This window comes from Dreissena polymorpha, chromosome 3, assembly GCF_020536995.1.
Source record: "Dreissena polymorpha isolate Duluth1 chromosome 3, UMN_Dpol_1.0, whole genome shotgun sequence".
Classification (NCBI taxonomy): Eukaryota; Metazoa; Mollusca; class Bivalvia; order Myida; family Dreissenidae; genus Dreissena; species Dreissena polymorpha.
The window spans coordinates 4,982,894-5,000,096 of NC_068357.1; the positions used below are offsets into that span (position 1 = coordinate 4,982,894).

The 17,203-nt window shown below is 36.3% G+C and overlaps 1 protein-coding gene across 1 annotated transcript in view; it reads right to left on the reverse strand.

The window, feature by feature from the left end:
* Nucleotides 1-17,203, reverse strand: part of LOC127872808 (uncharacterized) — a 146,955-nt gene that overhangs the window by 35,405 nt on the left and 94,347 nt on the right. The window contains exons 23-25 of the mRNA XM_052416224.1: nt 13,670-13,773; nt 11,661-11,779; nt 8,953-9,053 (exon numbers count right to left, since the gene is read on the reverse strand). Of these exons, the coding sequence (XP_052272184.1) occupies nt 8,953-9,053; nt 11,661-11,779; nt 13,670-13,773 (324 nt within the window). The remainder of the gene's footprint in view (nt 1-8,952; nt 9,054-11,660; nt 11,780-13,669; nt 13,774-17,203) is intronic.

Here is a 17,203-nt window from a genome sequence, read left to right on the forward strand (position 1 = left end):
TGCACGGACGGACAGACAGATGCACACATGCACGGACAGACGAAGCGGCGACTATATGCTCCCCCCAAAATTAATTTCGGGGGAGCAATATATAAAAGCTTATCAGATTTTTTGTTTGATTTTTTTTAGAGGTCACAGTGACCTTGACCTTTGACCTAGTGACCCCAAAAAGTGGCAATCAGGAATAGTAGTGTGGCATGTAGAACTAGGTGCATCTACATATGAAGTTTCAAAGTTGTAGGTGGATGCTTTTTTATTTTAGAGCCAATGTTAAGGTTTTAGTATGACGCGGACGTCAGACGACACGACACAACGAGCTGGCTTTGACAATACCTCGGGTTTTCTCCGAAATCGCCGAGCTAAAAATCAAATATTCGAATATAATCAAATAATGACAAACAAATATTCGAATATCATTTTCAGTATTCATTCCCATCCCTACTTGATACCAGTCTGAGTCAGGTCACTGAAATACAGAAGTTATAAACATGATAACAGTCTGAGTCAGGTAACTGAAATACATGGGTTAAAACTTGATACCAGTCTGATTCAGGTCACTGAAATACATGGGTTAGAAACTTGATAACAGTCTGAATCAGGGCACTGAAATACATGGGTTAGAAACTAGATACAAGTCTAAGTCTAGTCACTTAAATACAAGAGTTAGAACCTATATATCAGTCCTGAGTCACGTCAGTGAAATACAGGGGTTAAAAACTTGACAACAGTCTAAAACAGGTAACTGAAATACATGGGTTAAAACTTGATACCAGTCCTGAGTCAGGTCACTGTAATACAAGATTAGAAACTTGATACCAGTCTGAGTCAGGCCACTGAAAAACGGGTTTTAGAAACAACATAACAGTCTGAGTAACAGTCTGAGTGAGGTCACTGAAATACATGGATAAGAAAATAGATACCAGTTTGAGTCTGGTCACTGAAATACAGGGCTTAGAAACAAAGATACCAGTCTGAGTCAGGTCACTGAAAAACAGGGGTTTGAAACAAAGATACCAGTCTGAGTGAGGTCACTGAAATACATGGGTTAAAAACTTGATACAGGGGTTTGAAGAAAGATACCAGTCTGAGTCAGGTCACTGAAACACATTGGTTATAAACTAGATACCAGTTTGAGTCAGGTCACTGTAATACAGTGGTTCGAAACTAGATAACAGTCCTGGGTCAGGTCACTGAAATACATGACACCAGTCTGAGTCAGGTCAATACATTGGTTAGAAACTAGATACCAGTCTGAGTCAGGTCATTGCTATAAAGGAGTTAGAAAGTATGTACAAGTCTTAGTCAGGTCATTGAAATACAGGGGTTAGAAACAAGATACCAGTCTGAGTCAGGTCACTGAAATACATGGGTAAGAAACAAGATACCAGTCTGAGTCAGGTCACTGAAATACATGGGTTATAGCCTAGATACCAGTCTGAGTCAGGTCACTGTTATACAGGGGTTAGAAACTAGATAACATTATTGGGTCAGTTCACTGAAATACATGGGTTAGAGACTTCATACCAGTCTGAGTCAGGTCACTGAAATACAGGGGTTAGAAAGTATATACCAGTCTGAGTCAGGTCACTTAAATACAGGGGTAAGAAAGTATATACCAGTCTGAGTAAGGTCACTGAAATACAGGGGTTAGAAACTAGATACCAGTCTGAGTCAGGTCTCTAATACAGGGGTAAAAACTAGATAACAGTCTGAGTCAGGTCACTGAAAAACAGGGGTAAAAAACTAGATACCAGTCCGAGTCTGGTAACTGAAATACAGGGTAAGAAACAAGATACCAGTCTGAGTAAGGTCACTAAGTCACTGTAATGCATGGATTAGAAACAAGATACCATTTTTTTAGAACGTTAGAAACAAGATACCAGTCTGAGTCTGGTCACTTAAATATAGGGGTTAGAAAGTTGTAGGGACGGAAACGAATACTGGAAATCATATTCGAATATTCATTTGTCATTATTCGAATATTCGATTTTTAAACCTTATATTAAAATGTCCAAACCTATGACTGTCCGGAGCAAATTACTATTCCTGATTGCCACAAATGCAACTATATCTCGTATCTTATGTGCAGCTTTGAAAAGTTGGATAGAGTAATATTTATTTGTTTAAGATTATACTGTTTAGTTTCATAAGATGTAAGATATTTCAGGAAAACACATTATCATAATTCTCAATTATTTCAATACTTCTAATTGAATTGAATTACTTTCCATCGATCATATGTATGCTTTTGGTTTTGCTATTTTTTCTGGAATTAAGAACCATGACGATTTAATTGGTAAAAATTTGAGATTATAAATTCTGATTAGATAATCAATGATTTGATATATGGATTACAGAATTAAAACATACATGCCAGATCTTGATGGGACCGCGATTTGGGTGATTGTCATGGCGTCCTGATATAAGACAGTATTCGTTTAAATTTTCCATAAGTTCACAAAAAAATTGCTATTCAAGCTATATAATGTATGGTAAGCTAAATTAATAAAACAATAAGTAGACTTATCAACTATTCAAGAATTAAATTAAATAAAGCTTAACTGAAACATAATTTTAGTGATGGTACGTATATTAATTCGGTAACTTGAAACGAATGTAGTTATCATTTTAAGTCCCCTATATTTAATGCTCAATGGCATGAACATTAAATACATATTAGCTTCTAAAATGCAAACTGCAGTTTATTTGATGTTCCATGCAAGTGCTTTCGTTGCAACGAATTATTTTATGTGTATTTTACTCATTTCATATCTCAAATATAGAATCTATCTTGCAAAACGCAGTGTTGCAAAACGCACACTTTTATTGCTTAAAACATTAAACAGTCGGTATAGATAATAAATTTCGTGACATTATGTAAAAAGCATGTTTAAGTTTCGTTTTATTGCTACAAAACGTGCACTGCAATTGCATGAAACTGTATTTACCCAGGATTCGATAATAAATCTTGTGACAACATATATTAAACATTATGTGTTCGTTTTGTCTTATTGCTCCATACTTTGCTACGTTGCACCATACTTCAATCCATGTGAACTGAAGCCGTGTCGCTAATGTAAATTTACCAAAATAGTTATATCATCACGATAAATTAATGAGTTTTGCATTTTAATGCGTAAACATCATAACCAGACAGAGCCTTTAAACATTGATAACATTGTATCTTGTTAAATCTATGTTACCAGACCACATCTAGCGTTCAAATTTTGGCTAGTGCTTTAAGGAACACTGATTTTTTATGGGTTAACTTTATTTTATGAAATAGTTTACAAAATATTCGTTGATTTTGAGTGTTAATGGGGCTTTAAAGGCTCTGTCTGGTTATGATGCTATGCATTAAAACGCAAAACTCATTAATTTATATAAAAATATATCAAAATAATGTCTTGTACCAAGTTTCTAACTACAACAAGCATGGTGTCCATTACTTATTAGGTTACGAGTGACCGCTTTTATTTGCTATGATTTTATGAAGATTTTCTTCCAATAAGTTCTTAAAACGTCCACCTCTCGGTCCCTAAAGGTTAAAGCCCGGTGTTCGCTTATTTCTTTTGTGACAGAGTCAAAGGCTATATTGGACAATGTTCGTCTGACAAACTGCGCGAAAACAACGTCATTTTCAGGATTGCGTTGTTGGTAACCACTGTTTAAACAATTGACCAAGGAGGTTAAAAAACCTGTAAAAACACTCAAGTGTATTAATGCGCTTAAAAAATTCACTTTGAATACTCCATGAAGTGTATTATTTGTATGAGTTAAAATACACTCAAGTGTATTGATGCACTTGAAAGATTACTTTAGTTCCTGATAAGTGTATTATTTGTATGACTGGAAATGCACTCAAGTGTATTAATGCGCTTAAATAATTTGCTTTTAATTCTGTAATGTGTATTATTTGAATGTCTGGAAATGCACTCAAGTGTATTAATGCGCTTTAAAAAATTTACTTTGACCATGAAGTGTATTATTTGTATGTCTTAAAATACACTCAAGTGTATAAATACACTTAAAAATAAACTTGAGCACACTTATTATCATAATAAACGCACTTAAGTGTATTATTTTGTGGAAAAAAATACACTTAAATGTATAAACACACTAGTAAAAAGTGTTTTTTTTAAACAGATTAAAATGCACTTGTTAAGCAAAAAGTACGGTGCCAATAACATGCGCATTAAATGCGCATTTAATGTGCATTTAATGCGCATTAAATGCGCATTTAGTGCACTTTTTCGAGAAGGGTTAAGACACCAGTCTGACTCAAGTCACTTAAATACATTAGTTAAACTAGATACCAGTCTGAGTCAGGTCACCGAAAGACAGGGGTAAGAAACTAGATACCAGTCTGAGTCAGGTTACTGAAATACATGGGTAAGAAACTAGATAACCAGTTTGAGTCAGGTCACTGAAATACATGGGTAAGAAACTAGATACCAGTCTGAGTCAGGTCACTGTAACAAAGGGTTAGAAAATAGATACTAGTCTAGTCTGGTCACTGAAATACAGGGGTAAGAAACTAGATACCAGTCTAAGTCAGGTCACTGAAATACAAGGTTAGAAACTAGATACCAGTCTGAGTCTGGTCAATGAAATACAGGGGTCAGAAACTAAAAACCAGTCTGAGTCAGGTCACTGAAAAACATGGGTTAGAAACTAGATACCAATCTGAGTCATGTCACTGTAACAACGGGTTAGAAACTAGATACCAGTCTGAGTCTGGTCACTGAAATAAAGGGGTAAGAAACTTGATACCAGTCTAAGTCAGGTCACTGAAATACAAGGTTAGAAACTAGATACCAGTCTGAGTAGGTCACTGAAATACAAGGTTAGCACTAGATACCAGTCTTAGTCTGGTAACTGAAATACAGGGGTAAAAAACTAGAAACCAGTCTGAGTCAGGTCACTGAAAAACATGGGTTAGAAACTAGATACCAGTCTGAGTCGATCACTGAAATACAGGGGTAAAAACTAGATACAAGTCTGAGTCAGGTCACTGAAATACATGGGTAAGGAGCCAGATACCAGTCTGACTCAAGTCACTGAAATACATGAGTTAGAAACTAGATACAAGTCTGAGTCAGGTCACTGAAATACAGGGGTTAGAAACTAGATACCAGTTTGACTCAAGTCACTGCAATACATTGGTTAGAAACTAGATACCAGTCTGATCAGTTTGGTCACTGTAATACAGGGGTTAGAAACTAGATACCAGTCTGAGTCAGGTCACTGTTATACAGGGGTTAGAAACTAGATACCAGTCTGAGTCAGGTCACTGTTATACAGGGGTTAGAAACTAGATACCAGTCTGAGTTAGGACACTGAAATACAGGGTTAGAAACTAAATACTAGTCTGAGTCTGGTCACTGAAATATGGGGTTAGAAATGAGCTACCAGTCTGAGTTTGGTCACTGTAATACAGGGGTTAGAAACTAGATACCAGCCTGAGTAAAGTCACTGAAATACATGGTTAGAAACAAGCAAATTCGATGAATTAATAACCCCTGCCAATATGCTTTTGCACACTCATACCAAGTTTCAATGAAAAACGCCAAAGCACTTCCAAGATTTGGCTCCGAAAAAACAAAAAAGCAATTTTTTCAAGATACAAAGGGCCATAACTCTGTATTAACAGATGGTGTACAATGCCATTTGGCGTGCATCATCCTATTATCTATATATATACTCATACCAAGTTTCAATGAAATCCGCCAAAGCACTTCCAAGATATGGCTCTGGAAGGACGGAAGGAAAGACAGACAGAAGGACTGAAAACGCCAAAACATTATCCCTCCGCCTATAGTGGGGGATGATAACAAGGTACCAGTCTGAGTCAGGTCACGGAACCACAGGGGTTAGAAACTAGATACCAGTCTGAGTCAGGTCACTGTAACAAAGGGTAAGAAACTAGATAACAGTCTGAGTCAGGTAACTGATATACATGGGTAAGAAACTAGATACCTGTCTGAGTCTTTTCAATGAAAAACATGGTTTAGAAACAAGATACCAGTCCTTAGTCAGGTCACTGAAATACATGGGTTAGAAACTAGATACCGGCCTGAGTCAGGTCACTGAAATACAGGGTTAGAAACTAGATACCTCTCTGAGTCTTGTCGATGAAGTACATGGGTTAGAAACTAGATACCAGTCCTGAGTCATGTCACTGAAATACATGGGTTAGAAACTAGATACCAGTCTGAGTCAATCACTGTAATACAGGGTTAGAAACTAGATACCAGTCTGAGTTAAGACACTGAAATAAAGGGATTAGAAACTAGATACCAGTCCTGAGTCAGGTCACTGAAATACAGGGGTTAGAAACTAGATACCAGTCTGAGTCAGGTCACTGAAATACAGGGGTAAGAAAGAATATACCAGTCTGAGTCAGGTCACTGAAATACAGGGGTAAGAAAGAATATACCAGTCTGAGTCAGGTCACTGAAATACAGAGGTTAGAAAGAATATACCAGTCTGAGTCAGGTCACTGAAATACAGAGGTTAGAAAGAATATACCAGTCTGAGTCAGGTCACTGAAATACAGAGGTTAGAAAGAATATACCAGTCTGAGTCAGGTCACTGAAATACAGGGGTAAGAAACTAGATATTAGCCTGAGTCTATCACTGAAATACATGGGTTAGAAACTAGATACCAGCCTGAGTCAGGTCACTGAAACACATGGGTCAATGTTAGAAACCACCAAGGACCAGGAGATGATATCATGGGTTCGATCCCCACAGTGGGAGCTTTCTGATGATATATCAAAATGGCGCAAAGTACTGGTTCTACCCATGAAAAAGACTAGAAAACGTTTCAATCAGGCTCAGGCTTACGATGCAATCAAGCTTTAATAAATGTTAAAACTCGATTAAATTAGATACCAGTCAGTAACATCTTAAGTCTATTGTCACGAATGCTTATGATTTAATTAGCTAAACAATGCACAAATCTGACCTTTGGTCTTTAAGTTGAACTTTTAAGGATTACCTTGACCTGAGGGCAAAGGACACAAGACTTGCAAGGGACATGCCTTCTCTTCATTGTGAACATTTGTTATAAACAAACTAAAATAACTAATACTAAAAACTTAATTCAAACAAGGAGAATTTTCTCAAATTCAAGGGGAGATTATTGTGTACTTATTTCTCCGATACTGCTCATATTCAATAGGGTTCAAGTCCTCATTGATATAAAGATACTGTGCAAATTTGGAAATAATTGGATGAAAACTGTGGAATTAATTGCGTAAACAAGGAGGATTTCAAAATTTTCTCATATTCAAGGGGAAGTCAATCTGGACTTATTGCTTCGGTATTGCTCTTTTTAAAAATGGGTTTGAGTCCTCATTGATACAAAGACACTGTGCAAGTTTGCCAAGAATTGGATGAAAATTATGGACTTTATCACATAAAAAAACTGAATTTTCATTTTTTTCTAAAATCAATGGGAGATAATTCTGGACTTATAACTCCGATATTGCTCATTTTTATTAAGGTTTGACTCATCATTCAGATAAAGACACTGCAAGTTGGGATATGATCAGATGAAAACTGTGGAGTTTATTGCGTAAACAAGCCTTATTCACAATTTTCTCGAATTCAAGGGGAGATAATTCTGGACTTTTTACTCTGATGTAACCCATTTTCAATAGGGTTCGAGTCCTAATTAATATAAAGACACTGAACAAGTTTGAAAAGAATCGGATGAAAACTGTGGACTTTATCGTGTAAATAAGAAAAAGTATAACGCACGCACGGACGACGGAAACCACGCCATGACATAAGCTCTTCAGGCCTTCAGCCAGTAGAGCTAATAAACACACATTAGTAAAGGTTGACATATACACACATTAGCGAAGGTTAACATGAACACACATTTGTTAAGGTTAACATAAGCACACATGTGTTAAGGTAAACATAAACACACATGTGTAAAGGTAAACATTAAAACACATTTGTTAAGGTTAACATTAACATACATTAGCAAAGGTTAACATATACACACATTAGCAAAAGTCAACATAAAAAACATTTGTAAAGGTTAACATAAACAAACATTGGATATTCCACTTTAATTGGTATTCTGATCAATTTTCTGGGAACCTTGTGGCAAACAACCAAACATAGAGCAATAGTTATCAGCCAAAACCAGACTTAATGCATGTGCGTTTAATATCTCCACAGTTAGACTGTGCAGTCAACACAGAATAATTTGGGAAGACACTTTCCCCCTTGACAGGATTTTGATTAAGAAGAGACTTACTTTAGATTGTTTTTTCTTTTATATTTACGTGTTTTCCCTGAATGTGTACAAAATCTTCTTACCAAATTTCATGAAGATCGAACAATAACTGTGGGCTCTAGAGTGTTAACAAGGTTTTACTACAGCCATATATAGCCATACAAGGAAAAATGCCCCGTCCCATGGTGGCCATGTTTTTCAACCAACCAGAACCAATTTCAAACTTGTCCAAGATTTAATTGCAACAAATCTTCTGACCAAATTTCATTAAGATCGGACAATAAAAGTGGCCTCTAGTGTGTTAGCAAAGAAATTGTTGACCCAGCACAAAGCATGACGAACAAAAGGCAATTACAAAAGCTCACCATGAGCATATTGTGCTCAGGTGAGCTAAACAAGAGCACCGCATAATGGGTGCCAACGCTCGGCTGCGAAAGCTTGTCAGATTATTTTTTTTAGAGGTCACAGTGACCTTGACTTTTGACCTAGTGACCCAAAACTGGGTGTGGCATGTAGAACTCATCAAGGTGCATCTACATATGAAGTTTCAAAGTTGTAGGTGGAAGCACTTTCATTTTAGAGCCAATGTTAAGGTTTTAGCAGGACGCCTATGGCGGACGACGAGCTGGCCATGACAATACCTCGGGTTTTCTCCGAAAACAGCCGAGCTAAAAAACATACACTTTGTAAAATACCTCTTGTTCATTGCTTTAAGAAGCTTGTCTAGCACATCCTGTCTCCAGTACTTGATTTTAAACAGATCCGCCTTGCACATTGCTGACACTAGCCGAAACATCTGAAGATTTAATTGAACAATCCTAAAGTCATGTATATATGCAAAGTTCAAATGTCCAAAGCGACACTGACCTTTGACCTACTAGCATGAATCTTGCATGTTGACTTAATTTCATGATTGTGTCCATTAATTAAAACCCCTATTCATGCAGGATAATCAGCATGTTGCACACCTGAGGCTGTGTTTTAAATTTGAAACAAGCCAATTTGTTGAATTGATATCCCCCCGCCAAATAAATTTTGTTTATAGATGGGTGTAGAACTAAAAGAAAAGGTATAAAAGAATGGTTGTGTCTTTTGTCTTTAAAAAAAAACAAAACTTATTTGTACCTGTGATGGGTCTTGCACTGCCTTATAATTGAGAACAATTACATCAGGACATTTGAGAATCCATTTTAGTATGGTAGAATCCTTACCAAATAAGGCATATTTAATCAAAATGTGTGATTTGGACATTTGTGTGTGACTTTGACCATGACCCTTGCAACCTGGATGTTATATTCAACACTCAGCTAGATAATGGAGAACAATTGTGGATAGTTATTACAGAATCCCTTGATGCATAGTAAAGAAATGACTAAATAATGAATAACTTATCAAATTTGTGACCTTTGGCCTCAATGTGTGACCTTGGCCGCAGCCCCTAGGATTATAGGTGTTGAATATGAAGCACACCCAGATGATTGAGAACAACTATGGCAAGTTTCATGGCTCTGGCTTATGTGATAATGGTGATAAAGGTCTAAGCTTATATTAAAACACATTTATTTCAAGATACAAAGGGCCATAACTCTGTTATAAACAGATAGTGTACACTGCCATTTGGCGTGCATCATCCTCTTATCCATATATTATATCTTTGTTATTTTATTTGTACATAACAAGTAATTTAAAACAGATATATACAACACTAGTACTCTCAGAGGGGGTAATCAATTGCTGATCAAGATGACAATATCCATTTCGGAACATGTAGTTTTTGCCGTTTAATGTCCTTTCTTACTCTTGCGCAATTTTAAAATGACGATCACTTTCCAGCCACATCATTAAACAAAGACTGTTTGTAAAACATGCATGCCCCCCATATGGGCTGTCAGTTGTAGTGGCAGCCATTGTGTGAATACGTTTTGTGTCACTGCGACCTTGACCTTTGACCTAGTGACCTGAAAATCAATAGGGGTCATCTGCCAGTCATGATCAATATACCTATGAAGTTTCATGATCCTAGGCCTAATTATTCTTGTGTTATCATCTGGAAACCATTTTACTGCTTCGAGTCACTGTAAATTTGACTTTTGACCTAGTGACCTGAAAATTAATAGGGGTCATCTGCCAGTCATGATCAATGTAGTTATGAAGTTTCATGATCCTAGCCATAAGCATTCTTGAGTTATCATCCGGAAACCATTTTACTATTTCGCGTCACTGTGACCTTGACCTTTGACCTTGTGACCTGAAAATCAATAGGGGTCATCTGCCAGTCATTATCAATGTACCTATGAAGTTTCATGATCCTAGACATAAACATTCTTGAGTTATCATCCTGAAACCATTTTACTGTTACGAGTCACTGTGACCTTGACCTTTGACCTAGTGACCTGACAATCAATAAGGGTCATCTGCCAGTCATGGTCAATGTTCCTATGAAGTTTCATGATCCTAGGCGTAAGTATTCTTGAGTTATCATCCGGAAACCATTTTACTGTTTCGAGTCACTGTGATCTTGACCTTTGACCTTGTGACCTGAAAATCAATAGGGGTCATCTGCCAGTCATGATCAATGTACCTATGAAGTTTCATGATCTTAGGCGTAAGCATTCTTGAGTTATCATACGGAAACCATTTTACTGTTTCGAGTCACTGTGACCTTGACCTTTGACCTAGTGACCTGAAAATCAATAGGGGTCATCTGCCAGTCATGATCAATGTACCTATGAAGTTTCATGATCCTAGGCCTAAGCGTTCTTGAGTTATCATCCGGAAACCATCTGGTGGACTGACCGATCGACCGACATGTGCAAAACAATATACCCCCTCTTCTTCAAAGGGAGGCAAAAAGTCATTAGCGTCTATTTTGTATTTAAATTCACTTTTTATTTCGACATAACCTGCAACGAAATTTCTTAGCAGGAGCTATAATTTTTAGATCCCACTTAGAAACAAAGTGCAATATTTGATTGGTTCTAAGAATTGCACTTGGAGAGTGTTAACGTCACTAGCAAGATAAAACTTGTTTGTAAAATCTGTTTTATCTTAAAAGTTAAATAGATTATGTAAAATTGTGCATTTTTCCGGAAAACAGAATGCCGATTACAGACAGACAGACGACTGCTATATGACCAGGGGAATGAAAAACCTTCACTTATTTGTGTGCCACAAAAAATCAACAAATGGAAAACAGACTGAAGTCCATGGTCTTTTATTCTTCTTCAAATCATAAAGGAAACTTATTTACTGTGGATTCATTCCATTTAGTTGACATACCATTTAATGGATTAGTATGATAAAATACTTTGAACAGTTTGTGAAACATTTCATTTTGTGGTTGAACGGACTTTGCAAAATTTAGAACAATGTTTTCTTACTTGTTGCAAATAAAGTTGCATACCTGGTCAGGGCTCTGTGGAGGGTGATCAAACCACATGAAGTCCTTATTTCTATTAGGAAAATATTCAACCCCATCAAGGCGTGACGATTTGCTAGACAGTGCAAACGTTTCTATCGCCTCTGAAATTAAACACAGCCAGTGTTTTTATGAACACAAACACTTCTTAATGTTTACTGCAAACACTATAATGGGGGAGTGGCTATAGTTAGACACATAGAAGCTTCGTTCTGGGTAAACTGGGCTTAATGCATGTGCGTAATGCAGTTTAAACTGAAAGTATTTTTGCAGATTTAATATTATGTGAATAGACTATTCTCTAAAAAGTGTATTACGCATGTTGGACTTCAAAATTCCCAAGAACTGTAAAAGTGTAAGTTAATATCACTAGAATGGCTTGGCTTTCAACCATGAACCTTTTTAATAGCATTCCGTTCCCTTGGGACCCTCATGCCTTTTCCTAGGAAAAACTTATTTAATTTAACTCTATATAATAATTTGAAATATAAGAGTAAACTCATGTAAATTATAGTTATATACTTTATTTATGTTATTGAAATAAAATTGAGATATAATCATCATAAGACATTTTTTTTAATTAAGGATATTTTATTTTTTTTTAGAATTTTTTAACCATTTTGCTTTAAGAATGAGTTTGTTTCACAGATGTGTAGATACGCCAGGGAAAGGCCTGATCCTAGATGTTTCCCTTCCTCTCATGACTAGTACATGTTAAATTTCCTAAGACCTAGCATGCAACAGTTTTTTACCATCACCAGGGACATTATATAATGTCATCCTTGCATGGACCTACTGAAGAACAAGTGAAACCAGAAGTTGATTGAAAGCTAAACTTGTCCTCTGCTGCTAACATGCATGCACTGGTTTTACACATTCTATCAACAAACAAGGGATGTGTCTGTCAGAAACACAATGCCCCCTATTGCGCCGCTTTGAAGCCATATAATTGACCTTTGAACTTTAAGGATGACCTTGACCTTTACCTTTCACCACTCAAAATGTGAAGCTCCATGAGATACACTTGCATGTCAAATATCAAGTTGCCATATTCAATATTGCAAAAGTTAAACCAAGGTTAATGTTTTCCACAGAATGACAGACAGACAGGCCAAAAACAATATACCCCCGTTCATTCAATCCGGGGGGCATAAAAACATTTGCAATTCCAATTCCTTTCTGACTCAAAATATTATTTATGTTCAATATCATCAGGGCTGTTCTCTAAATGTGCCTATAAATCTGCATCTGTTCTTTTTTTTATGTAGCACAATGTCAATACTGCTTTTTAAAACAATCAAAGACACCGCTTATACAAAAGGTTTCAAAGGTACTAAACAACAAAAAACATAGCGCACAAAAATCTTTTTAACATTTCTTATAACTGCCAAACTTCAATAATACTTACATAGATAATGACTTAGACCAATCCCCTACAACTTATGTTGCTAGACTAGGATTAAAACTTTCACAGCCTAGATAGACAATCAAGATCTGTACCAACTGAGCCAGCAAGCCAGTCAGCCAGCAAGCCCATATGCTGAGCCAGCCAGCCAGTCAGCCAGCAAGCCCATATGCAATTACATGTGGCCAGTTAGCCAGCAAGCCCATATGCAATTACATGGGGCCAGTCAGCCAGCAAGCCCATATGCAATTACATGGGGCCAGTCAGCCAGCAAGCCCATATGCAATTACATGGGGCCAGTCAGCCAGCAAGCCCATATGCAATTACATGGTAATAAAGATTTGTTGTTACAACTCCTGAAACGCATACAACTTAAAAGTTTGTCTCCACTAACCTGGCAAATAATAACTTTTTGAGCCATATCATTTTATTTTATATTTCAAACATATTGGTTACATTTCTGTCACCTAACATCCTTATTAAATTGAGAAATCATTTTTGAAAAAGTAAAGCAGAAAAACTTTCCCCTTTGTTGGGCAAAGTTGATGGAAACACACTAGGTTTTTTTTCCTATATAAATTTACTGTACCTTCACAATGTCCAGCTCTCCATAACTCCCAAGCAAGCGAGTGTCTGAATACAAGGTATGGTACAGTATTGACTAAACCTTTGGTCACAGTTATGTCATCAGCGCTGAAAATATATATAAATGTCTGGATAATATTGATCAGAGAACGATGTAGTAATTTTTTGTGCAAATGATTGTATGGAAGATAATTGATAACAACACACATGGAATAGCAATGAAATCAGCCTCAAGTAATACTAGTACTTGTTTAACATACTAATCTTACTGTATCAAAATAATTATTTTAATTACAAAAGTAAGTAAAGTCTGCAGGTAAGCTACCTACACGCACAATTCCAGTATAATGACCCCAAACCCAAGTAATTGAGAAAAAACTGTTTTTCTATTTTAACCCTTTCAGTGCGGGAACCGAATTTTAAAGGCCTTTGCAAACAGTTTGAATCCAGATGAGACGCCACAGAACGTGGCGTCTCATCTGGATCTAAATTGTTTGCTATTCTGATAGTATTCTTTGAAAAAAATCGAAGAAAATGCTTATTTTACAAATTCAGCAGACGACATTTTAGCAGACGACAAATTTCCCAGCATGCAAAGGGTTAAGTAACAGTGACTTGATTCTATCAAACTAGCCTGAAATATAATCCTATGCTAAGTCTGTATGACAGCAACCAATATACAAAATTTCAATGCAATACCTCCATCCAATCTCAAGTTAGCAGAAACTATTTTTTCTATTCTTTATAACAGTGACAATGACCTTAACCTGACTGACCCTAAAGGAAATTCCAAATAAGGTATGCAGGTAAACAACCTACATACACAATTTTCACGCAACACTTTTGTCCCAACTTTAGTTATTCACTTAATTTTAGTTACAGAGACCTTTACCTTTACATAATAAGCTCCAAAATGCAGTCTCAAGCTAGGTTCACCATGTAAGCTTCAAACATACAAAATGTCAACACAATGCCTCCATCCAAACAAACTTAAGCTATTAAGCCGAAACTTTCTCGATTTTTAATAACAGTGACCTTGACCCAACTAGCCCTGATACAATCCCTAGCTAGATCACCATTAAAGCAAGCTATATTTCAAGTGGCATGAAGATTGATAAAAGCAGACTGAAGTAATTGACGATAGAACATCTGTGAGGAGCAGTCATTAGTTTGAAAGATATTGGATAATTCAAGGGAAATTATTCAGAGGTACTTCATGCAAATTGGCTGAACTCAAACTATATTCCCACAAATTTAGCCACCAAGTGTCATGATGATCTCATAAAAACTATTTTAGTTATATAGCAGACCAGGTAAATTTGGCTTTTTTTATTTTATTTCATGGGTAACAATTAAGAAGTGCTTAATGCAAACTGGCTGGTAATCAAACCTGGCCAAGATCTCATGCCCATTACCAATTTATAAAGTTTTATTACAATCAAATTAAAAGTTTGTGTTATTGAGCCGACAGCATTCACCTGCTTACATCTCGACCACCTGCACGCCCAACATCGTTTTATTCCAAAATATGCTCTGTTTATCACAAACTAAGTATCAATCAATATAAAAGCACAGAAGCATTCATTGAAATAAACAAAAAAATATAAAATAATTGTCAGTCATTTTGCTTTGTTGTTTTGTGCTTTGCAATTAGGGCATAGGTGTGAACCATATGTTAAAACCTCAACCAATTGTTTATATATGTTCAGCAATTACACTAACAATTAAAACAAGAGCACTGCATAGTGGGTGCCAACGCTCGGCTGCAGGTGCAGTTTTGAATAAATGAAAGCTTGACTGTGTGGATCTATAGACCTGCAAAGTGAGTCTTGAGCATCTACACTGCATGGTAATTGAGCCCTTTACCACTAACGGTAGATACGTATTTTGAAGCATTTGTAGACCCTTAAAAAGTGAAAATTTAATTGAAGACCTTTCTTACTAGATTCAAGTTTTAAAGGCTTCATTTCCAACCCTTAGATACTGATGAGCAGCAAACAGGATAAAACCTGAATAGACTGCGAGTTAATTGCAGACTGTTCTGTTTATATGCTGTTTGTACAAAGCCATTTTCACTTTGCTTCTGAGTGGGATAGGATTAAATATTTGAAGTTTAAATGTACAGTGGAATCATTAAATTTAATTGACATAATATTTTGTGGATACGTAAAAGTGGACATCTGTTGAATCTTAAATTAGTGGATTTTTTCATTTAGACTGATATTACAATTTGAATGTAAAAGCTAATGAACCCACACAAATTAGTTTCAGACCAACAACATTGGTTTCACAGTAATCAAATGAACAAGAGATGTGTTCGTCAGAAACACAATGCCCCCTACTGCACCGCTTTGAAATAAAATTTCTATTTATTATTTTCAGGTATAGCAATCATCTCCCTTTAAAGCTTATTACTTACCTTGGATTTTGTCAAATCAAACAGGATGGGGGGGGGGGGGGGGGTCTGTAGACAGTCAAAAATGACCAAGTCAGACATCACTGACAACCAAGGCCTGTGGTTTATCAAAGAGATCATAGCCAGAGTTCATTATGTATCTATGGACATAAGTCCACAGGTATGTAATGAACCCTACCATTCACAAATTAGTACAGGAAAGAAATGATAATTATATCATAAAAACAAGAGGGCGAAGATGACCCTAGTTCGCTCACCTGAGAGGAGTCGGTTCATTCAATCTTTACCAAACGTCAAACTTGACCTAGATATTGTCCAGACAAACATCCTGGTCAAGTTTCATCATTATTGAACCAAAACTCTGGCATATGGATCGATTTTGTTTTTGTAAGATTTGACCTGGTGACCTATATTTTGAGTAGACCCCCCTTACCAAACATCAAACTTTGCTTACAAAAATAAATATTATGACAAAGATTCATAAAATTTGAAACAAAATTGTGACCTCTAGAGTGTTTACAAGGATTTTGTATAATAATGAAAAATTTGGACAATCTTAGGGCAATAATTATGGCATTATTTATGTGATAAATATAAACCAATCTTTTCACCAAGTTTCATGATGATTGGGCAAAAAATGTGACTTCTAGAGTGTTCACAAGCTTTTTTTACTATAAAAATATAATAAAACTGCCCCCCCCCCCCCTGGCAGCAATGTTATTCAACTGACCGGAACCATTTTCAAACTCAACTCTCATATCAAGGAAACAAATGTTTTGACAAAATTTCATGAAAATTGGGCCAAAAATGTGACTTCTACAGTGTTCACATGTTTTCACTATATACATATAGAGAAAAATGCCCCGCCCACTGGCGGCCATGTTTTTTCACCGATCCTGACCATTTTCAAACTCGTCCGAGATATCAATTAAACCAATGTTTTGACCAACTTTCATGATGATTGGGCAAAAATTGTGACTACTAGAGTGTTTACAAGGTTTCTCTATAGCCAAATAGGGAAAACTGCCACTATATAAATATAGAGAAAAATGCCCCGCCCACTGGGGCCATGTTTTTTCACCGATCTGGACCATTTTCGAACTCATATGAGACATCAATTGA